General features: G+C 41.5%; 1 protein-coding gene across 6 annotated transcripts in view; it reads right to left on the bottom strand.

The window, feature by feature from the left end:
- Positions 1-29: 29 nt before the first annotated feature.
- The window catches only part of Nfrkb (nuclear factor related to kappaB binding protein), a 35,160-nt gene continuing 10,309 nt past the window's right edge, over positions 30-24,880 (bottom strand). For 4 of the 6 annotated variants that reach the window (XM_071616865.1, XM_071616863.1, XM_027945494.2 and 1 more), the window contains exons 8-26: positions 24,163-24,247; positions 23,639-23,819; positions 23,289-23,397; positions 22,806-22,932; positions 22,490-22,555; positions 16,824-16,903; positions 16,671-16,717; positions 15,377-15,437; positions 14,643-14,817; positions 13,665-13,771; positions 12,644-12,767; positions 12,338-12,417; positions 11,965-12,185; positions 11,380-11,650; positions 10,505-10,717; positions 7,152-7,919; positions 4,024-4,130; positions 2,768-2,903; positions 30-2,656 (exon numbers count right to left, since the gene is read on the bottom strand). In XM_071616865.1, the coding sequence (XP_071472966.1) occupies positions 2,531-2,656; positions 2,768-2,903; positions 4,024-4,130; positions 7,152-7,919; positions 10,505-10,717; positions 11,380-11,650; positions 11,965-12,185; positions 12,338-12,417; positions 12,644-12,767; positions 13,665-13,771; positions 14,643-14,817; positions 15,377-15,437; positions 16,671-16,717; positions 16,824-16,903; positions 22,490-22,555; positions 22,806-22,932; positions 23,289-23,397; positions 23,639-23,819; positions 24,163-24,247 (3,084 nt within the window). In that variant the 3' untranslated portion in view covers positions 30-2,530. The remainder of the gene's footprint in view (positions 2,657-2,767; positions 2,904-4,023; positions 4,131-7,151; positions 7,920-10,504; positions 10,718-11,379; positions 11,651-11,964; positions 12,186-12,337; positions 12,418-12,643; positions 12,768-13,664; positions 13,772-14,642; positions 14,818-15,376; positions 15,438-16,670; positions 16,718-16,823; positions 16,904-22,489; positions 22,556-22,805; positions 22,933-23,288; positions 23,398-23,638; positions 23,820-24,162; positions 24,248-24,880) is intronic. The other 2 variants (XM_071616866.1, XM_071616864.1) reach the window with 1 other exon arrangement.

A 24,880-nucleotide genomic window follows, 5' to 3' on the forward strand; every position in this document is an offset into this window, starting at 1 on the left:
GTGAGTAGTTGAGGTGTGAAAATCGGATATAAGATATTAAAATTTATTTTGATGCAAGCCTCACATCATGGTTTGGAACACCTTAATGGAAGTGATCAACCCTGGCATAAACATTCTTAGATATGATACTAAAGTACAAATGGATCATGATGTTGTTCATCAACTCCTCTCTTGGATATGTTGTCTGAATAATTTTACCAATCTCTATCAACCAGCTTAATGGCTGTCGCCAGATTTCAAGAACTGTTCCCCACCACAGCTGCCCCATCACCTGGAGTCCTGAAGCCTACATGTGAAGGAAGCATATATGGTACAAATACTGGTGCTATCACCATGAACAACTCTCACTCTATGCTATTCCACCATCAGGCTGAATAGTGCCAATATTAGATTTCCCAGGGAGTCAAGCCACACTGACATCCTGGAACAGGCCTGTACTTCACATCCCTGCTCTCTAGAACACACACATCTGTAGCACAAAGCAGTTAGATAACTTCAGCAGATTAACATATAGGATAGGGCTTCAGCTGAATGCCAGCGCTACTTTTATGGCATCATTTGTTAAGTAAATTCAGAAGAGGTTTGTTTTTAACCAGCAATAAATATCTCAGACAGAATATCTCAAATTTCTTTTTCTCTTTCGTGCCACATGTCACATGGCTTCCTATATGAAAAGTGACTCTTAGAAATAATGATCTCTATATTATAAAACACAGATGAACTCTCCTTCACTCAAGTAAAGTACCCTGTTGTTCCCTCCCTCTAGTCTCTACCTCTCACCATTTCCAGTCTTATTTCTGTGCCAGTCTTCCATACACCCATCAAGAGTTCTATCTTACCTGTCTCCTCTGCCCTCTGGAATTTAGAGTTCCCACCTTCCAACTCTGATTGTCCCCAACACCCATCATGATACATCCTAGCCATCCTCCCCTTAAGAATGCAGTAGAGAAGGAATCTTAAGATCAGAAGTCTGAGTTTTCACCTTGGTTCTATTTTTAATCTTCAGTCATACTCATCTTCTCACAGCTAAAAGGGGGCTGATACATCTATTTTACAGAACTGCTATATGAAATTGTAAAACCACTGGGTAACCACCAAGTCACTCTAACCTTTTTCTCTTTCTCAGCACCTTGCCTAATGCCCACCTGCAACATAGCTACCATCTAAACCAGGCCACTTCCATTCTGTGTCCTCCAGCTCTACTTTCCCACCCAGATCCTATATAAGACCATCACTAACAGTCCACAGGTTCAAGATAAATTTTTTAATAACATGAATAATTTCTAAGAGAGATAGGGAAGCCCTATCACTGCAAAAAAGCATTCCTACCACCCCTGCCCCATGATAGGTGAGGCATATGTTATAAATGACCAGTTCCTTAAGTACTTAGGACATTTTAAAATACCATTCTGAGCTCCACTTATAGTCGAAAGTGGCCGAGGACTGCAATAACCAGGAATAAATAAATTCAAATCCAGACTAACCTCTTCTGAAGCTGGTAGTGCCTAACCCTGCACACTGCCAACTTTCCACCTGCTGTTTCTCCTGCCAGAGATCAACATACTTTTTCTTAAAGGGTTATAAAAGTATCACTTCAGGCTTGAGAGCCATACAGTCTCTATGACATCTACTCAATTCTGCCTGCTAACTTGAAAGCAGCCATAAATACTATATAAACAAATGGGTGTGGGCTATGTTCCAATAAAACTTTATTTACAAAAACTGGTGGTTGGGCCCAAGAGCCTGGGGTTTGTGACTCCAGCTCTAGAACAAAACAGAATGCACAATCTTTGAAATGCAACAAAGTTGGTGCTGCGAAGTCTCTGTCACTGTACTCTGCCCACTGGGCAGACGAAGGTAGGACCACAATCAAGATCCCAACAAAGAGGTGATGCCAGAACAATCCCATTTTGGGGAATCCACACTACTTAACTTCTATGTTTTTTTTCATCTCATAGACTCTCAACTACAATGTAGTTATCAAATCAGCCACCAACTGGCTAGGATTCTCATTCTGGTCAAAAAAACAAGTGGTCATTTTAGAGGGGAGCTAAAGCCCACATTTCTATTTGATGAAGAGTGCAATAGGCTCTTTAAAAAAATAAGTTACACAAAATTTTCAGAACACAAAACTCATATCTAGACCACAAGTCACAAAGAAAACCAGAAACTAAAAAATACAACCCTTAGAACAAGGCTTACACACTGCTTGCCCACTCTAAATAGTAAGCCTTCCCTGGGCATCCTACTCTCAGGAGAGAACTTTGGCTTGAATGATGGAACCATGACTTTCCACGACTGTTGACAGAATCTTCTCCTAGATTGGTAGAGAGCAGACTCAGGAACCTGGAGTAAACCATTCTTAGGGCTCCAGTGTGGTGTATGGCAGCAGAATCAAGGCCATTTCTATCCTCCCCACTAGCCTGCCTTTAACAGACAAGCTTGGAGGAATAACGAAACCTCCGTGCTCCCTTTCTTTGAGCCAGGGCAGACCAGGAGTGATCTTTTATGGAAGCCACCTCTGTCACAATCACTGCTGTTCAGGTGCCTGTTTAGGAGATGGAGCTGTGGTCACAACAACAGTGGAGACTGCTTTGGAGGAACCAGAAGCTGTGCCCTGCTGGAGATGAGATGCGGGGACAGTCTGGATGCGCACCTGTTTGCAAAGAGAAGGTCTGGTCAGTGGACTACAAGTAGGTGCATCAGTTAAGAACAGTAAAGGAAACAGAAAAGTCTGATGTGGCCAAGAGTCTGCCTTGGACCTTACCTGTGTGGCCTGACCTTGCTGCTGAAGTTGCTGCAACTGCTGGGCAGTGAGGAAACTAACAGGCTTATTGCCAGCAATGAGCTTAGTACCTGCTGGCATGGTGGTGAGGATGATATTGCGGCCCAACCCACTCAGGCTGTGGAGGGAAAGCAGGAGTAAGGTATAACCATATCATGGGATAGTGGTCTGCCCTGGATTTAGGTTGTGCAATGAAGGAAAACAGGCAGGTCTGGTGTTCAGTCAAAACTCCAGCATTCTGGATTCACATGGACACAAGCTGCTAAGATCACCCTTCTTCCAGCTTCTATGCTTCCCATGCAGAAAAGGGTGAGCACAGAAGGCCCTGGCACTCTGGATAAAATGGTCCTAGACTCTATATCTGTACCCTAACCAGGAGGAAGACACAGCCCAGAAGGGTGTGTGCTCCTCGCAAAAACACCTCCTGAGCCAGATGTAGTGTTGTGCACCACAGTCCCAGCTATTCAGGAGGCTGAGACAGGAGGACCACTTGAATCCAGAAGTTCAGAGTCAGCCTGGGCAACATAGCAAAACCTCAACTCTTAAAACAAGAAAATGAGCTGGGCATGGTGGCACACGCCTGTAATCTCAACAGCTTGGGAGGGTGAGACAGAACTACAGGTTCAATGCCAGACTCAGCAACTTAGTGAGGCTGTAAGCAACCTAGTGAGACGCTACATCAAAATAAAAAATAAAAAGGGCTGGGGGTGTGCCTCAGTGGTAAAATGTCCCTGGGTTCAATCCCTGGTTCCCCCCCCAAAAATAAAAAAAAAAAAACAAAAAAAGAAAATGAAGCCCTCCCTCAAACAGCCATGTCACATAAGCTGGTTTGATAGTGGTAGACTTGATTTCATCCTGCCCTTCATCATGATTAAGTCAGGGTCACAGGAAGTCATTATCCTCCGAACTGTCCTGGGTTCAAAGCTCAAACGTCAAAGGCAGGTGCTTCACACTCCTCTTCTATCACTTGATGCATTAGGTTTTTTTAAATTATTCCTCACCCCATCCTGCAATCTATGTTTGAAAGCAGTACAGATTTTTGTCTATTTTAATTAGAGTACCTAAAACAGTACTACATGTTCAATAAATATTGTTGATGAGCATGGCAATTATTGATGAGCATTGGTGTGGGGGACACAGAAATACCAGCTGCCATCCCATTCTGTGACAAGGACTGATATTATATTCCATCCCCACCTCCACCCCTGAGGATGCTCCTTCACTACAAACAGACTCACTTGGCTCCCAGGTTGCCTTTGATGATAGGGGCTGTGACCACACTCTTGCCCTTCATTGGCTGGCTAATCACAGACAGTGGAACTGTGATCCGTGTAGGTAGCTTCCCCTGCAGAGAAAAAGAAATTGGCTTTTGAGGAATAGAAGAAAGGAAGACCACCAAGCATCATTACAGAGAAAAAGAAGTGAGGAGCACTTTCAGTCCCTATTTTTTACCACAATCCAAATATTCTGAGGTCAGGGCCCAGGCAACCCTACATAAAAGGGTTCACACTGGTAGTAAGGTGTCACCTGGCCTGTTATCATCTTACAATCTTCTTTCATGGGTATAAAACCTGTACCTGAACTACATAGTAAAATGTGTGTTCACTCACTACAGTCCTAGATTTTGAGCCCCTAGGAGGAGAGGCTTAAGCATCTCAGTATCCCCCAACATATGGTACACTGCTGGGGACCCAGTAACTATGAGGTGGAACACACATGAGGAAGGAGCGAGAAGCCCAAGAGTTAACAGAGAAAGGACACAGCTACCCCCTCACTGGAATGCAGGCTCACTGAGGGGGAACAAACAGCCAGGCATGCAGGATAAAGAACAAGTCACATTCTCCAAGTGCTTTCTGTTTTTCCAAGATAAGAGAGGTCAGTTAGGGGACACCAGTAATAAACTCAACCAAGTGAAAAGTCCACTAAACTTACTAGCTAAGTAAGAACCTAGATGAAAAAAAGAGTAAAGGCCAATATATTAAGGGTTCTGGGAGGGATACAATGGTCACCGGTTCCCAAACTGCCTGGTTTCTAATACATGTTTAATAATACAATTTGTTTTGGGCAGTGCTGGGGATGGAACCCAAGGCCTCATGCACATCCCACTGAGCTATACTCCCCAGCCCAGTAATACTATTTCTATGTAGTAAATTTAATTTTTTTAAAAAATTCAAGAGGGGTGGTTGAGTCAGGAGTGGTGGTGCACACCTGTAATCCCAGCAACTCCAGAGACTGAGGCAGGAAGATACCAGGTTCAAGGCCAGCCTGGGCAACTTAGCAATTTATTTCAAAATAAAACACAAAAAGGACCAGGGATGTAGTTCAGTGGTAGAACAATGCCCTGGGTTCAATCTCCAGAACCACCACCAAAAAAAAAGAGGGGACAGCTGATAAGAAGCTAAGCAAAGACATAGATGGGCATGCATATAATTCTAACTATTTCCGTAGCTAGGGTTGGATTAGCCAGTTATATTTACCTACACTGAATGTCTGAGTGACACAGGGAGATGCCACTGGGTAGGACCTTTTGGTGTTAGGAGGAAGATTCAAGAGGGCAGAGGTAGATTGGGTAAGCACGGTTTCCTCACTTCCTTAACTTTACCCTTTGTGATTTGGAAACTTATATAATTATTTTCCCTTAACCACATTATGTAAGGTTTTTTTGGTGTTGTTGTTTAAGAACATGTATATCCGTCTTCCTTCATCACCTTGGCTTTTATCCCAAATTATTAAGCTTTTCCTATGTAGCTTGCTTAGAAAAATAAAAACATGTTTTATATCTTCCATACACTAGAACGGGGCCTCCTTACTCCAAGACCAAAGAAAACACACATCTAGAAACACGTTGAGGTTGATATGGGGAGTTAGTTCATAATAAACAAATCATTTCAAGTTGGTGAGAAAAGGATAAACTGGTTGATGATTTGGGGATAATTTGAAAATATGAAATGAGATCCCTACTTCATGATACAGAATTATGTTTTAAATGGACAATCACTTATAGATACTTTTTTAAACTCATAATTTTATAAAAATAAAATTCTTAGTTATCTTTATAACTCTGGAGAAAGGTAGGCACAGGCACAAAACCTAGAATACGTAAAATGTTAATAAGATTTAATCAACAATATTGTAAATACCTATAAAGTGAGAGGTACCAAATGCAAGGATGAAAGATGACAGACTGAAATATATTCTATACACATAAAAAGGGCCACCTCGAACAATATAAAAAAAAGTCAAATACCTCCCTTCCCTCAAAAACAAGCAAAAATTTCTTCTCCACTAAAGAGCACATGCCAATTTCTATATGATGTATGCTCAACCTCACTCATGATCAGGGAAACAAAATTGAAAAGGAACGCCCTTTCCACTAGTAAGACAGGAACATAAAGTTAAACAGCCTTCTAACTTGAACCAGCCAGCTCTGGTTAGGGTTGGAGATTTGCTGATGAGAAGTGATTGTGTGGCCTTTCTGACAGCACAACTAGAGTATCATCAAAGCCTCCAATTGTGCCTCACTGTGCCTCCTACTCACAATCTCCACCCTAAATACAAACAACCCAGAAATACATACATATTCAAACACACACACCACAACATTCACAGTGGTACTGGGAAAGTGGAAACTGTATTCTTTTTTTTGGTACTGGGGATTGCAGCCAGGGGCACTCAACCACTGAGCCACATCCCCAGTCCCTTTTTATATTTTACTTAGAGAAAGGATCTCACTGAGTTGCTAAACACCCCACTAAGTTGGTGAGACTGACTGAACTCATGATCCTCTTGCCTCAGGCTCCTGAGCCACTGGGATTAGAGGTGTGTGCCACATCGTCTGGCTTGGATATATATTAACACAATCCCTTCTATGGATCGCTACATCATCAGAAAGGATGTAGCCAGTATCTCTCTCTGTGGTGTAGGATCCCTAAGACTTCTTTATAAAAAAAAAAAAGAGTAAGGGCTCTTGTAGATTTTTTTTTCCTTAAATTATGTGTATACATATATGAAAATACACAGGAAAAGGACTCATAGGATAAATGCTGTGTTACTAATAATAATTAGCAGTTATAAACGAAGAACTGGTAGAGGGATGAAAGAAATTTTACATTTTACTCTATACTGTTAGCATCATTCTTACAATTTTGTGTAAGAACGTATGCATGAACTATACCATTATAAAATGTGGTTCATAAAAATACATAAATCCATTTGGATCAAAGAAAAGAATACAGACAGGACTTCTAATTTCCATACCTACAAAGACATTTCTTTGGTCCTAGTGAGTCTCCTGAGGGATGGGAAGCTAACAACCTTAAGAGATTTCCTGAAGAGAGGGATACTCTTTACCACTGACATTACTCACAGCCTGGGACGTGGACACAACCGTGGTGCTGACGGGGACCTGCCGCACAGTGGGGGCTCCTGTCCCGATGCTGATGGGTGTGTTTGCAGCCCCAGAAGCTACAGCCACAGTCTTGGACACAGCAGCATTCATACTGGGCAAGGATACTGCTGAAGAATGAACAGTTCCAGACCCACTGGCCACTGAGGCCCCTTGCTTGGCATGGGCTGCAACAGTGATGGTCTGGCCTGCTTTGGGAGGCATTACTCCCAGGCCCTGCACGATGCGAATTGTGGCAGCTGGCTTCGCTTCTGAAGAGGCCACTGTATTTTTTCCCTTCTGATCTGCCACACTCACACCAAGGGCTGGCATCAAGCGAAAAGCTGAACTGGAGGGCTCTGCTGGCTTGAGGTCGGGAGTCACTTTGACCACAGTGGTGCCTGCTGGAGCAGATGAAGGAGCATTGGCTGAACTGGCCTTGGCAGGGCTATCAGTTGCATGGACTGGATTGGAAGTGACATGTAAGGTGGCAGAGATGCCTTTGCCTGCAGTACCACCTCCTGTCCCGAAGAGGTCCTGAGTCAATTTTACTGTGGTAACCTGGGACTTAGCCAATGTGGCCATCATGTCCGGTGTGATTCGAAGAACCGTCTGGCCCTTGGCATCTGTGGTGATGGAAGAGGGCGGCAGTCGCAGTACATCCTTACCCTGAATTCGGAAGTTTGTGGCTGTGAGTGGGATGCTGTTGCCTGTCTGGGGCTTCACACCAAGCTGCCCAGTGATGGCCACCTGTATGGGGGAGACACAGCATTAATGAAGGGGTGCATGATGCTGACTGATCACACAATAAAATTAAGCAAACCTCTATTTCATGTATGTTTCATATATCTTTACCTTTTTATTTTGAAAATAATAAACAGGCACAAAAGTAGAGAAGAGCACAGCATACCCCCTTCTCCCACCTTCATAAGTAATCACTTTGTATCCTTTCCCACCTTGGGGAGAGAAGGGTAGAAGAGAGGAACTGTAATTTTGGGGGGGAGTAGACGTTGGGGTTTAAACCCAGGGCCTTATCACTAAGCCACACTTACATCCTCAGCCCCTAGGAACTGGAATATTCTAAAGTCTATCCAAGATTGATCATTTTACTAATCAAGACTTATCTATAGGGCGGGGGTTGTGGTTCAGTGGTACAGTGCTTGCCTGGCATGTGTGAGGCACTGGGTTCAATTCTCAGCATCACATATAAATAAATAAACTAAATAACCGTTCATCAACAACTAAATATACTAAAACAAACAAACAAAAAAAGACTTATCTATACAGAAGTTCAATAGATTAGACCAAGAGGAATGAAGGGAAGGGAGAATAGGGAAGACAGTGGAATGAATCTGACATAATTTCCTGTGTGTGTGTGTGTGTATGTGTATATATATATATGAATACACCACAGTGAATCTCAATATTGTGTATATCCACAAGACTGGGATCCTAATTAGAGTAAGATATATTCCATGTTTGCATAATATATCAAAAGAGATTCTATTGTCATATATAACTAAAAAGAACAAATAAAAAATTCTAAAAAGACTTATCTATATATCCCTAACCTAGGAAAGGACTTTTTAAAATAAAAAAAAATTTAAAAAAAATCACAATGCTATCATTACTATTCAACATAATTACATCTGTATATAACAGTATTTCCCCATCAGTCTCAAGTACATTTTATTCTATTTATGGTTGGATCACCTTTATTTTGAGAGTAGTAGTGTGGTGAGGTATCTGCAGCACAGGCTCTAGAGCCAGACTCCGTGGGTTCATATCAACTCAAAGGGAAAGTCAAATGCTCCATGTGTAACAGATCAACCCCTTTAGCCTGCTCAGAACCTTCTTCTCTATGGCCCCTCTACTGGACCATTGCCACACAGACATGCCATGACACTGGACACCCTAAATACAAACAACCCTGGCTCTGCTCCATACTGCCCTCCTTGCTTCACTCAATTCCCCTTCACATTCCACTCCAACCCAGTTCTCAGAAAAGCAAAATTTCTCTAAAAATTACTTATATTCACTAACTCTGCTTCATCATCTTACACTCTTTTGAAGCCATTCCCAAAAAGCCCCTGGAACTCGTCGCATTTATTCAACTACATACAATGAGTCTCTTCTTACACTCTTCACCACACCCAATATAAGCACTGCTTTCTCCTGCATGAGCACACTTTTCTGTCTGCCTTGCAGTCCCTACACCTCAATTTTCTTGCATCTTGGTAAATGAGACCACTATCTATCCAGTCACTGCAACCAAAGCCCATGGGGGCCATTTTCAACTCCTTTTTCTTGAGCTACCATGCTTGAGCCATATGTTCATGCTTGCTCACTTGTAAACCAGTTACAATGGCTTTCCTGCTGTTTCTCAAATGTATTCACTTTCCATGCCTAAGCCTGGAATGCTTTATCTCCCAGTCATCATCGTAACCATAGCACACCAACTTCATTTGCCTCGCTCAAATTTCATCTCCTCATAGAGGCCAACTCCCATCGTCGTGGATGAAATTAGCACACTACCATTCTCCAACACTGCCCTGTCTACTGAGCCTCACAGCATCTCTCTTTTGTGTGTGTGTGTGTATGTGTGTATATGGTGCTGGGGATTGAACCCATGGCCTTGTGCTACCAACTGAGCTATATCCCAAGCCCCTCACAGCATCTCTTATTCTCTGACACTGATGTACTTATCTGTCTCCTCGCCTTCCGAGAACACAAATTCCACAAAGGCAGGGCTCAGTCTACTTAACAGACTACTAAATCCCCAATCCTTCACATAGTGCCTGCCACAAGAGACAGTGAACAACTGCTGAATGAAAAGGCTTCTTCATTGTTATATAACTCCACTTCTTCATTTATAAAATGAGAATAACAGAAGTGTCTATCACCCTCCATTGCTTGAGAAATAAACCACTAACATCTATAAAATGCAAGGCATGGTACAGATACACAGGAAGCACTCCTGTCAATATTTCTACTAGTTTGCCAATACAAATGTATTCTACCATTACTGGTGTAAACTGAAAAGCCAATTAGAATATGGCCATGGGAGTTTAAATAAGTCCTTGAAGAGTCTCACTAAATCCATAAACTATTACCAAATACTAAATTATATGGAAAGAAATGGAAGACCTCCCTTGAGCATCCACAGAAATTGCAACTGCCTTGAATGGAAACATACTTGAAGAACCTATAAACAAAGAGCCCAAGATGACAAATCTTTTTTCCACAGACATCTGTCTGTTCAGGACCTCCAGCCTGAGGTTTTTGTTTTGGGACAAAAAAAAAAAAAAAAGAACCACCTGGAGAATTCCACATACCTGCTTGATGATGTTCTGTCCTGTAACATTTTGAATGACTGCAGTTGTAGAGGCACTTGGAGCCGAGCTCCCAGGGGAACTTGTGGCTGGCTTGCTCACAGGGCTGGCTGCAGCAGGGAGACTTGTCACCGTAAGCCCTGTCTGCATGGGTCCAGGCCGCTGTACACTGGGTGCCCCAGTTTGTGCTTTGATTGGAACAGTGGCCATGACTGCCTGTTCAAGGTGTGAGGCAGAGAGGTCAATTAGACCCTGAGATGGAAATCAGCACTCCAAGGCAGGATCTCCCCATGTGTCACCACCCAAGAATTTTCTTCTAAAAGTACTATTACTCTCTCAGTGTTCAAGGCTCAACACTCTCTGAAACAGACACTGCAAATTTCCTGTATTTGTATAAAACACTTTAATTTTCAGAACATCTTTACATTTAGCATCCGGTTATTCCTACATATTCAGGGCATATATTCTCCTTTTATATACAATAAGAGAAAAATGAAGTAAAGAGGATAAAAATCTTCTGTACAATCATACAGATAGTCATTGGGATACCCAAGACACACGGCTGAGGCACAATGGAAGGAGCCTGAGATTTAAACTAAAAGGTTTATTAGATTTATATCCCACCTCTACAAGGGTACTATTGTTTGAACAATGGGAAATTACTGAACTTCTCTGAAAGTCTGATTTCCAACATGTAAAACAGTATCTAAAAATGCTTACAAGGCTTTAAACATAAAATGCGTTATCTTAGTGAATTTTATCCTCAGGAACAATAAAATCTATGATTCCCTGGTCCTTCCCCAGACTTTGACCATTTGACTCATCAGCCTACCTCAGTCCATAGTCCTGTTTCCCAGTGACCTACAGTTTCCATTTACCTGGGGTACTACTTTGGTCTGTGTGGCAGTGGCTGGCACCCGGATCTGTGGTCCTGGTGGCATCTGTGGCAGTGTCTGTGCTGGTCCTGCTGACTGCTGTGGGACAGCAGGAAGGCTAGGTTGAGCCACCACCCGCACCTGGGGCAGTCCAGCTGAGCCAGAGTGGCTTACAACCCGGGCAGCAGCCTGTGAACTGGGTGGAGTCTGGCTGGAAGCTGGGGATAGCATTGTTCCTAGCTGTGGCATTGTTGGTGAGGACACCAGAAGAACCCTATGAGGAACATCAGGAAAACAAAAATAAGAACTTAAGTGGTGGCACACACCTGTAATTCCAGCTACTCAGGAGGCTGAGACAGGAGGATGAAAAGTTTGAAAAGCATGGGCAACTCAGCAATACCCTACCTCAAAAACAAAAGTTTTCAAAAAGGGATGGGGATATAGCTCATATAATGCTCCTGAGTTCCATCTCCAATAGCCCCCCCCCCCCCCCCGCCCACACACACACACACAAAGAAAATAACCTTAGGACATGCATACAAGAGGATTTTGGAGGAGAAAATACAGAAACAAAACAGAGGCACTTACCCTGAACTAGACTTAGCTGGTTCTGAGACAGAAGTAGAGCCACTTTTGTTCACTGATGACACAGGCGGAGGGGAAATTGGAGTGGTAGGCAATGCTGGTGTGGTGGGGGTTACAGGAGTTACTGGGGTGGGTGGCATACTAGAGTCACTGAGGCTCATCTGGCTTTGCTCAGAAGGTCCACTGCTGAGGACTTTTAATGAAGTCTCCTTGCTACTGGACTTCTAGAAAAGATGAGAAAGGGAAATTTACCACAGGTGTCATAAAGGCTCCAGAAAGGAAGGCATGGGTGGACTCTTCAGCTCCTGATGCACAGTGTTAAGTACCTAGACCTAGCCCCAGGATTCTCAAGAGGGTTCTTCATGAGATCACTTACCACCTTGGAAGGGGGCTTGGGTTTTTGCTGAAGGGCTTTTCTGGCTTTAGCTGCAGCTGCTTGTGCTTGGTGAATCCGCTCTATAAACAAAAGTGGGAAGCTTCAGCAAGAGTTGGATCTTAGTATATTAAGGGGGTGAGAGTGGGGGGGGCAGTTTGCTAAAACCCAAGGCCTTGCTGGTGGTAAGACCCTGCCTCCATAATCCTATTCTACCTGAATGCCAATGGAAAGAATGATGGAACTGGGACAGAAAAGTCAGAATCATCACTGGTCTACTTGGACACACTCCCCAGAAGCCTCACACACCAAACTCTTCTTCGCTCCGGTCACGATGCAGGTAGATCCACAGCTTCCGTCCAATGTCATATTTCACACAAGGATCTTTTTCATAATGTAGTCGATCCAGGGCACCACTCACTACTGTGTTGACCTGAGAACAGAGAAAAGGGAAGTAAGGGTCAGGCCAGACCCAGATAACAGAAGCTGTTTGGAATCCAGAGAAAAATCCCTAGATGATTCATAGCTGACGATATAACAGACTATATATCAGTCTAGCTATGTCTTCTCAGTGGCTCACCAAATCACCTGGCAAAACAAAAAATGCTATAAATTCCTGAGACAGTGATGTTTTCACTGTAAAAATATTTTGAATTCTGACTATAGCAACTTTTCTTTTACTATAAGCTAAAGGAAAACCTAGGGCTGCTTTTGTGCTTCACTGACAGGGGTTTTGGTCATCACTGTGTGCATTTTTTAAGTTCTTTTTTTTTTCCTTTCTTCATTTAGTTGTGTTTTTGCTTTTGAGACAGGTTCTCACTGTGTTGTCCAGGCTGGCCTCAAACTCACAATCCTCCTGCCTCAGCCTCGTGATTAGTTGGGATTATAGGTACACCACTGCACCTGTTTTCCTTCATTTTTCCGGGGGGGGGGGGGGGGGGGCGGGGGAAGTAATAATCAAAGATTGAACCCAAAGGTGCTTAACCACTGAACCACATCCCCAGCCCATTTTTATTTTTTACTCTGAGATAGGGTCTCACTAAGTTGCTTAGGGCCTCTCTGAGTTGCTGAGGCTGGCTCTGAACTTAGTGATCCTCCTATGTTTCCTAATAAGTTTTCCTTCTTTTTTTTTTTTTAATATTTTTTAGTTATAGATGGACACAACAGCTTTGTTTATTAATTTATTTTCATGTGGTGCTAAGGATAGAACCCAGTGCCTCACACGTGCTGAGGCAAATGATCTACCACTGAGTCACAACCCCAACCCTCTAACAAGTTTTCTGAAATCCATTCTGAAAGAAAGCCAAGCAAAGTTGTTTCTCCAACTTACCTGAGTGCTGGTAACATCTGGTGCAAGAAACTGGGAGTCCTTGAGCAGTTCACAGATCTCTGCCCGTGTGCCTTCTCCATTAGGCAGCCGAGCTGCTGCATCCCGAACTGATAATATTAGGAAATGCAAAGCCCAAGAGTCAAGCAATATCCCCCTACTTGCTCTAGTGGGGTGATGCTCCCTTCAGCAAAGGGCTTTAGTGCTCTTCAGCCTCCCAACTCAGTATCGGGCACACTGACCCCTAGTGGCTGAAAGCTCTGCCATTGGTGTTTCCTACACACTTTCACAGAGGCAAGAATAAAGTCCACAGATACCTTAGAATTCAGTGGGTCCATGAATTCAGGTAAGAAAAATTTATCTTTCAGTGAAATTTAGAATCTCCTTTGATTATAAACACAAGATAATAAACCATTATTGGCAGTGCTGCGATGTTGTAAGAGAAATCAAATATTTTCATATTATAAATGTCAAACACATCTCCCTATCTGGAAGTTACAGATATTTATAAGACCTATTGCTAGATCCTGTCAATTAAAATAAAAACTCATATTTCTACACATTGTTTTAATTGTTTTGATAACTATTTCAATATGATTGGCTTCTTTATAACTCTAAGCATTTAATGTATATTTAGAATTATCATAACTATGGGAAGGGATCCATGAGTTTCACCAGACTGCCAAAGGGATTCATGGCACAACAAAATCTTTAAGGAAGCAAAGTGCTATAGTTAAACCTATTCAGCTGGCCTGTGAGCCCTTCCTAAAGGAACATAAATAATAGCACACCTTCAGAAAAGAACAGTGATTCTTGCCACCAATCTCTAAGAGCAGAATCCCCCCTTCATTTCCCAATCCAAAGCTTCCAAATGCTATGCCTGACTCACCTCAGGGTGGAGGAGGCGGGTGGGGGGTATGCAGGGAGGACAGAGATGACTTGAGGAAAGATTCAGAGTGAAAAAAATAAATCACCACATACCAAGAGACAGGATGGTGACATAGGCAGGCCGGTCAGAGCGCAGAAGGGAATGTTCCCGAGCTTTGTTGAGGGAAGTCTCCTTGTCAAACACACCCTTCACTGGCCCCACCACAGACTCAAAGCCATGCATGCGAAAGGTGAATGCCTTATGGGGTTGGCTGTATCTGTAACGCTCCTACACAGAGAAAAGGGAGAAGGCTTCTGAGTCAGAATCAGTGGAGTTCATTCTAGATCCACATGGGGAGATTAAAATGGGAATGGAACCAAAAATTCCCCCATGGATAACGAGCCAACTACAGTGAGAAAAGGATGGTCCTCAGAACTGGTTACTGAGCAAAGGATGAGGAAATAAAATGCATTTTGCTAAAGAAATCAAAGTAGTTTCTCTGTCTCTCTCTCTCTCTCTCTCTCTATATATATATATATTATATATTTATAATATATATATATATATTATATATTTATAATATATATATCCCTCCTTAGGTATATTAGGCAGGTGAGAATCAGCAAATTCTTATGATCTCTCAGGCCCATTACAGCTCTAACAGACTAAAACTTTTCTGCCCCCCCCCCCCCCCGCCCTGCCGCAATCAATCCCAACCAACAGAATATCCACGGTGAAGGTATGAATTTCCTCCATGACGGTAGACTCAAAAGAGAGTCAGGCTCAGCACTTCAATCTATAGGGCCTCACAGAGACAGACTTTCTCTATCTTCTCCATATTTCTTACCTGCTCCTGAAAAACCCGTTTCTCCTCCCCAGTGCTGGGCCGCACCACATAGTCAGTTCTTCTGAAACATAAAGAATTTTGTTTTAACTCTGATTACTAGCAGATGGGTCACAGATCCATCTCCTTTCTTTAACACCCAGAACCATTCTCTTTGCAACACACAAAAAAAATGTCCCTTCAGAAATGTCCCTTTAGATGTACTCAACTCTTACAAACTCCACTTTCCAGCTCCTACCAAGTAACTCTTGATGGTATTTCCAAAAATTACTTGATACTTAGAAATCCAGAAAAGTACTGGGCAGGTGGAAATTAAGCTGGTATCTCGCTGCTAAATCCAATTTAATGGCAATGAAAAATATTAGATAGCAAGGGTATATTTCCTGGCTCACAGGAAACTTACAAATACTTGTACTACCCCCACTTCTACTAAATGCACAGGCTAGGGTGCAGCTCATGGGTAGAGTACTGGCCTAAGATACATGAGGCCCTGGGTTCAATTCTCCATGCTGCAAAAAAAAAAAAAAAAATCTAACTGCAGAACAACACCAGACAGGAAAGAGCAATATGAGAGGAGTCACTCACAGGATGTAAATTCTAGTGAATTCCTGTCACTAACCCTCAACAAATAATGTAACCTCATAACCCAACTTCTTTACAGAAATGAAGAGGTTGGGGGGCTGGGGTTGTGGCTCAATGGTAGAGTGCTTGCCTAGCATGCTTGCGGCACTGGGTTTGATTCTTAGCACACCACATAAATGTAAAATAAAAGATATTGTGTCCACCTAAAACTAAAAACTAAATATTAAAAAAAAAAAAGAAAAGAAATAAGGAGGTTGGGTTAGATAGCACTCTCAAATGGGAAACCCAGGAGGACAACATGTGGAAAATAGTATGTTCACCTATAAGGTAGATCAAATCCCCTCAGACTCTACTGCACATCCCCTTCTAGCATCAAGAACTACTGGGGCTGAGGTTGGGGCTCAGTGATAGAGTACTTGCCTGGCACATGTGAGGCACTGGGTTCAATCCTCAGCACCACATAAAAATAAATAAAACAAAGGTCTTATATCCATCTACAACTAAAATAAACATTTAAAAAAGAAAGAACTCCTTCCACAGGGAGCCACTCATATCAATGGATATACATTGCCCTCCTTAGGTATATTAGGCAGGTGAGAATCAGCAAATTCTTATGATCTCTCAGGCCCATTACAGCTCTAACAGACTAAGACATGTAAGTACCAGGAATCATGGTTTCATGGGACACCACCCACCATTAGAGTGCTATACTCACACCCGAGGGACAGGTGTTGTAGCATCTGAGCTGTCTTCATTTTCTTGCTGGAGAAAAGGAAAACATTAACAGGTAAATGGACTGGAGAATTTTCACTAATTTGAGAGTTCTAGAAACCAAAAGGGGAAGAGTTGGTATTTTGAAAAATTATACCTTACAAAAGGCCTGGTCTTTGGTCTCTAGCCACAGCTGGAAGAGCGCAGCTAATTCCTTTTCATTATCTTGAGACTGGCCTATAAGAAAGGAGGGAAAAGAAGACAAAATCTAAGGTGTGACTCAGAATCCCCCTTTCTCTTTACCTTCTTACCCTATGACAAAGAGAGAATACATCAGGACTGAAGCCAAGATCCTTGGCACTGCCTTTCCCTTCACAGACTACACCATCACTGCTGCATGTCACCTCCTTAGACAATTCACTCAACAGGTATTTGCTGAGTAACCACTGTGTGCCAGGTACTACCTGTGGAGAAGCTGGGGTCATCCAGTGAATTCAGTCTCTGCCCTCAAGAATTTTATAGTAAAGTGAGAAAAGAGCACATATTAAATAAACCCAATATGGAAAGTGGTAGGCATCACATGTTATGAAAACTTACAACAGGGAATGGCTAGTGAGCCACAAAGGCATTCTACACACTGGCACAACAATCAGAAGCCTAAGGAAGGGGAAGAAAAAAAAAAAGGACTCCTCCTGGTCTGCCTAGAAAAGAAAATCACTCTGTCGGTGCCCTTCTCTCATTTGTTCAGAGTCCTCCTGAAGCTCTTGACACATAATGTACCTAAATCTCTTAACCAGGCTAGACTAGAAGTCACCATTAATCAGCATCATCCAGGTCTGCTTGTGAGAGAATGTCCCTGTGCTTCCCAAAAAGGTCACATTCACCAAGATGCTTCTCTTTGATTTCAGTAGTTGGCACACAATACCACCAATACCCATCTCCAGGAACCTTTGTGCTTCCAGAATTGCTACTTCAAAACCAGTTAGTTCTATTGCCCATCTTTTTCTCCTGTTTGGTGGTCCTTATATATTTTAGATATTAGCCCTTTATCACATATATGGTTTTCAGGTATTTTCTGAGAAAAAATTGGTTCTCCCTTGATTCTTAACTATAGGGAGGCTGACTGCTCATTTTCTCATAGCCATGTCCTTCAATGAAGTCAGGAGGCAGAGGTGAGATTCTTCAAAGATTTCAGACATTTCTCCTAGTTCTTTTTTTTTAATTTTTTTTTTTTTTTAGTTGTAGATGGACAAAATATCTTTCATTTTATTTATTTATTTTTATGTGATGCTGAGGATCGAACCCAGGGTATGGTACATGCTAGGCGAGCAAACCCTCTCCTAGTTCTTTTAGAAAAATAAGAACAAAAGCCTGTTCCTAAAACACAGAACCCAGAAATAAACCCACGCATATAGTCAATTCACTTTTGGCCAGGGTGTTAAGAACATTCAATGAGGTAAAGACAGTCTGCAAAAAGCAGTGTTGGGGAAACTGGAAATCCACATTTGAAAAAATGAAATTAGATTCTTCCATCATATTATATGCAAAAATCAATGGTTTAATCATTTAAACATGTGGCCTGAAACTATAAAACTCCTATGAGAAAACAGCAGAAAGCTCCATGAGATTAGTCTTGACCTTTTTGATATGATACCAAAAGCATAGGCAACAAAAGCAAAAACAAATAAATGGGATTACAGGAAACTAGAAAGCTTCTGCATAGCATAGAAATAATCAACAGAGGGGAAAGCCAAGCTACAGAAAAGAAGGGAATAACTGAAAACGATATATGTGATAAAGGGCTAAAACATCTAAATTATATAAGGAATACCTACAAATCAATGATAAGAAAATCACCAACATGATTTAAAAAGAAACAAAGAACTTGAATAGACAATTCTTATATTTCTATTCCAAAGAAGAAATATGAATGGCCAACAGGTACATGAAAAGGTGCTCAATATCACTAATCATCAAGGAACTTCAAATCAAAAGTACTACTGAGATATCACCTCACACTTATTAGGATGGCTACTGTTAGAAAAAACAAGAAAAGAAAAAGATAAAGTAGAGGGAAGAATATGGAGAAAAGAGAAACCTTATGTACTGTTGGTAGGAATGTAAAATGGTGCAGTAACCATGAAAATAGTATAGAAGCTCCTCAAAAAAATTAAAAACAGACCTACCATATGGTCAAGCAATCCCATTTCTAATTATAAGGGAAAAAAAAAACCCTGAAATCAGGATCTCAAACACATATCTGCACTCCAATGTTCACTGCAGAATTATTCACAATAGCCAAGATATGAAAACAACCCAAATGTCCATCAGTGGATGAATGAATAAAGAAAATATGCTATAACGTAAAATGGAGTATTACTCAGTCTTAGAAAATAGGAAATCCTGCCATTTGCAACATGGATAAACCTAATGGACACTATGTTAAGTGAAATAAATTAATTTTATTAATTTATAAAAAATTATAAATGCCTCAAATGCTCAAAGTCACAGAAACAGAGAACAAAACTGATAGTTACCAGCAGCAGGAGTAGTAAAACCAAAGTAGGGGAATAGCTGCTCCAAAGGTATGAAGTTTCCATTATGAAATGTCAAGATAAGTTCTAGAGTCCTGCTGTTGGACTCAGTTGTGTACTTAATGAAACTGTACTGTGCCACTTGAAAATTTATTAAGAAGATGAATGTCATGTTAATGTTCTTGCCAGAAAAAGGGGGAAGGGAGATATAGAAGTTTGAAAGGTCTATCTTGACTGTGGGGATGGTTCCCAGGTGTATGCGTGTATGTCCAAACTCATCAAATTACATACATTAAATATGCAGTTTTTAATATATCAATTACACATCAATAAAGCTGGGGGGAAGCCTGTTCCCTGAGGCTTTTGCTCTCCACCTGTACACCCCAATCCCCACTCCTGCGGTTTTGCATCTAGTCCTTTCTCCTCACAGGAACTGGCTCACCCTCTCTCACTACTCCACACCCTGCCACTATGAGGAAGACCCACATCCACATAAGCAGTACATCCAATATCCTAACCTCTCAGTTGGTGAAAACTCTTCCTCTACCATAACCTCCTCCCTCCACTCCACTCAATCATTCCCACAAGCACAATTGGACTCTGCCAGTTCCTAAAGCTGCTCTATTTTCAAAATGCCTGCTTCAGTGTTTCTCAACTAGGGTTGCATTTTGAAGAATTACCTGGAAACTTTTGAAAACATCAAAGTTCAGACCCCATCCCAACCATTTAATCAGAATCCCTGTGGTAAGGTCCAGGAATAGGTATTTTTTAAAAAATCCCACTGACCATAGTACACAGCCAGTCAGGATGAAGAACCCACACTCTGCTTTCTAAACATAATGGCCTGGATTTCACCTTGCCCGTTTACTCCCATGAAAACTTCACTTGGACCCAGCAGGACAGTTCCCAATGACACCTCTACTTCTCAGCTGCCATTGGCCCAGATCCATCTCTCTTTTCTCTCCATTCAGTGCAGATTCCTGGTCCATTGTTTCAGTAATATGCTTCCCAACAGAGTAATACCTTTACCTCTGCCCTTTGATTTTCTGCATCATTCCAATCTAGCAAAATTCAAATTCTGAACTATCCACATTCTCCATGCTTCAAATTAAGCAGCTGAGGACTGCTAAAGGAAAAAGTGCACAAACAGGCAGAAGAAGGCCAAAGAGGTGAACAATGAGCAGTCTCCCCTGGCACTCATGACTTCCTAGCTATCCTATGTCATCTGTGGTCACTCTGCTTCACACAATGACCATCTCCCACTTTCCTCAGACTTCCCTTCTCATCAGCAACAGACAATCTCACCTCTCTCACCTTCTACTTTACACTGAAAATGTCAACAGACCAAACTTCCTACAAAGACCACTCAGCCCACTGCTATGTATCCATTATTTCCTTCTTTCCTCCTGCTAGATAGGAAGAAATGTGCTAGCTCCCGCCATACAGAGCTCACCCTCTTCCCACTTCCCATGAATATATGTGATGCATTTTCCCTTCTCTCCTTCATGTTCAATCTTCTCCTCAAGGTCCACAGTACCCGTCCCATCAACATTTAAACTCACTCAAGGTTTCTCCCATTTAAAATTCCTCTATTGGCCACAAATCTCCCTTACTATCCTGCCCTTGCCCAGCTAAATCTCTAGAAATTCACTGGCTCTTTAACCAGTGATGTGCTGGTAAATTTTTAACTGGTTATAGGAAAGGGGGCCCTGACTGGTCACATTTACAGATTCCCATGGTGTACACCAACACATGGCAAACTAGCCACCTGCTTTTGTAAATATATTTTTGTAGAAAACATCCCCACCTGTTCATTCCCCTACTGTCTGGAAGCTGAGCATTTTAATGGCAGAGTTGAGGGGTAATAACAGAAAGCATCTATTCCACAAGCTTAAAGTACTTATTATCTGGTCTTATAAGGACAGTTTGCAGAGCCAGTGTAAATATTATCACTATGATTGACTCCAGCCACCAACCTGAAGACCATAGGCACAGCAGCACCATGAATCACCTTCAACTCACACTGTCCCCAACCCTCATCCTTTCACTTAAGGATTCACTATTCACTAAAAATTTTGCAATCTGTTCCACATTTACAATCTCTTATATTTACCCTACTGAATCTTTTAATCACTTGGCTCCCAAGAGTCAACAATCTCAGAATTTTCTTCCTGTCTCTCTAGCCATGTCCTCTCTACATGAGCTGCATTCAGCTGTCTCTACTGTGGAATTTCTCAAGGCTTAGTCCTCAACCCTCTTTTTTCCTCACTTGACACTTCCTCCCTAGATGACAGCCTCATCTGTGCCCTTCTGATATAGACAGCAAACCCTCTGGGAATTTCAGTAGAAAACCAATACTGAATTAAATTATTCTCTTATCACCATCATCAGGTAACAGCCAATAGAGTAAGCAGAACTTTATAAATTTAAATTAAAAGGACACTGTTCTTTAGAAACTGCTTTACTTGGGGCAGTCCTATATCTCACTGCACATCATCCTTAATAAAAAAGCCCATTTTTAATAAATAAAAATAACTATAGTACAAATGAATCCCACACCATTGGTATGCTTACTATAAATGCTGATGCTACTATAAAATACAACGGCAGATTTGAATGTCACCATCCACAGGCTATATCATAATAAAAAGACTATTCCATATTACTCAGCAATAAAAGAGAATAAACTCACGGCGTTTGCAGGTAAATGGATGGAGTTAGAGAAGATAATGCTAAGTGAAGTTAGCCAATCCCCAAAAAACCAAAAGCCGAATGTTTTCTTTGATATAAGGAGGCTGATTCATAATGGGATAGGGAGCGGGAGCATGGGAAGAATAGACGAACTCTAGATAGAGCAGACAGGTTGGAGGGGAAGGGAGAGGGCATGAGGTAATTAACAATGGTGGAATGTGATGATCATTATTATCCAAAATACAGGTATGAAGACACGAATTGGTGTGAATATACTATGTATACAATCAGAAATATGAAAAATTATGCTCTATATTTATAATAAGAATTGTAATGTATTTTGCTGTCATATATAAATAAAGTAATAATAATAATTAAAAAAAATAAAAAGACCATTCCATTTCAGCTTTGGGAGCAAAGTCCAAATGGGGGTGGAGATGAAACCTATACTTTAAGAGTACAGGGATCTTAAAGAATTCCTTCACAGACAAAAATAAAGTTGAATATTGCCCTTTTGCCAATCTCCTGTACTATATTGACTAGCATACATAAGAAGCTGGGGAGGACAGGAGAAAGGTATATAATACAAATTACTTACCAAGCAATTTCCACTGCTGGGTTTTCTCTTTGAATTCAACAAATGGAGAGAAACTGGAAGGAACAGCTGCAAGAAATAAATCACATGAACCAACCACACAGGTGATAGAATGTGTTAAACTCAGGACAAAAGGCTACATATCCCTGAGCTCTGAGAGATTCTGAGAACTTTATGGTGTAGCAAAAGACATGGTATGATGCAAAGACAAAATAGACCAAACAAGCACAAGAATTTAGACAAAAATTTCTCTACGAATTTGTCTTAAGAATTTAGACAAAAAAAGAAAAACAGTGACCCTTCAAAAAAATGACCTTACCTCGGCTTTCTCCAGCAAGATACTGGAGGGCAGGCAATACCAACTCAGCCCAGTTGGGGGCTGCAGAGAACCAGCTGTTGAGGGAGCTGGCTGGAGATGACTGCCAATCCAAAACTCTTTCCTCCAGCTGGCAGGGAGAAAAGGCAGACAGAAGCCAGTTATATTCTCTCTATATCAGCAATTCAAGATGTGCCAGTGCAAGCTGGGTCCGTTTGCTCAGGTTACCCAAGTCCCAGAGCAAGCTGGCTGCAGAGCTTTGGGAGGAATCCCCTCAAGCTAGGGATTCCAATAATTTCAAAACCTTAGTGTATAGGACTGGGGTAATGGCTCAGTGGTAGAGCACTTGCCTAGCACATGTGAGGCACTGGGTTCAATACTCAGCACCACATAAAAATAAATAAATGAAATAAAGGTATTTTGTCCATCTACCAAAAAAAAAAAAAAAAATCTTTGATGTACATCTGACTTTTCCAAAACTCTTACCATAGGAAGGCTAGCTTGATTCTCCAGAAGCAAGATCTCTAATAGAAGAGAGAAAAAACTGGAAGAAATCTCATTGATTCCAAGGCAAGGCTTGAGGTCTTCCAGGGGCCTAATGAGAGAAGAAAAATATAAGAACAACCACAAAGACCAAAAACACATTCTAAATTTGTTCAAGTCCTCCAAACTTCCTAGCAGCTATAAAAGCTCAAGAAAGGGACACACAATACATTTTCCTAACAGGATTCCTGACACTCAGAGCCAACTCACACAAGCCTCAAAGGAATGGTTATAGCCTCCAGCTTAATCTCCAAACTTAAACCTTAACACCATGTAATCTATTGCTCACTTACTCTTCCTTGATAGAAGGTATTGCCAGTGGAGATGGGGCCTGTGAAAGAGGTGGAACCCCTTCAGTGTTGCTCAGAGTTTCAGCCAGATCCTCTGCCTCTGATTTGATCAGCTTTATTTTCTTCTTTTTCTTTTCCTCTTTTTCCTTCACCTTTTTTTTAAGGACAGCCAAGTCATATAAGGCTGGGAAGAATAAGGAACATAAGTCACTGAACTGCTTCTTCTATATTAAGAAATTAGGAGTCTTTATCTGCGTATTTCCTCAAAACCAACAAAGAAAAGTCTTAGTAATTTACTAAGATATTTAGATGTTTTTAAGACAAAATGGAATGAGTGATTTACAGCTTAATTTTAATATCTAATGATACTTTGTATTAATTTTAAATTCCTAAGGGCAGTAACAAAGCAAAAGGTGTCAGCATGAAAGATGTGGATTCATTTATTTTTGCCACATGTAGACAGACTCACAATTTAACACCAAAGTCAGGTGAAAACCATCCGGAGGAAGAGACCTATAGTCCTTTACCTGCTAGTGAGCCCTTCCTGCCAGCATTTACTCGAGTCATGATGTCACTGAGGGTCAGGTCCCCTGTCAAAAGGTCCGGGTGATCCTAGATGTGATATTCAGAGATTTGGTTATGGCCCAGAAAGGAAGCAAAAACTGATGGTGACTGTGCCAATTTACCTAACAACCAGATGTCCCAGACACCTGAGGAAATCATGTTGAATTAAAACTACACAGAGATAGAAACAATTGCTCTTCATAATAGTACACAGGGGAAACTTTGGTGTTCCGCTGCACGGCATTTACAATTCATACAGCTCTTCTGCATTCCTTATCTCATGTGCTCTTCAAGAAGTCTTCCTAATATTGTTAGAGTTTAAAAAGTTTTAAAAAAGCGTTCAGAGGAGTTAAGGGATCGCTCAATGTTCTGACATCCAATGTGGGACTCTTCTTATCTCACTGCTCTGCCCAGACTACCCTCTTTTCTCCATCATACTCTCTGGCTTGATTTAGTTGAGTGGAATAACAGAAATAGTAAAAAGTGTGGAGAGAAAAGGGTCTGGCTCTCAGCTCTAGCACTTACTGGCTGTTTGACTGAAGAAAAACTCCTTAACCTTGCTGAGCGCTGAAGACATGGAGACAATTCATTCACACACCAAACAGTGCCATGGCAAAGCTTGAAGCTTGCCTTATAAAGCCAAAACACCTGTTAACACCTCTTATCTCTGATGCTAATTAG

The sequence above is a fragment of the Marmota flaviventris genome, chromosome 9, assembly GCF_047511675.1.
Source record: "Marmota flaviventris isolate mMarFla1 chromosome 9, mMarFla1.hap1, whole genome shotgun sequence".
Lineage (NCBI taxonomy): Eukaryota > Metazoa > Chordata > Mammalia > Rodentia > Sciuridae > Marmota > Marmota flaviventris.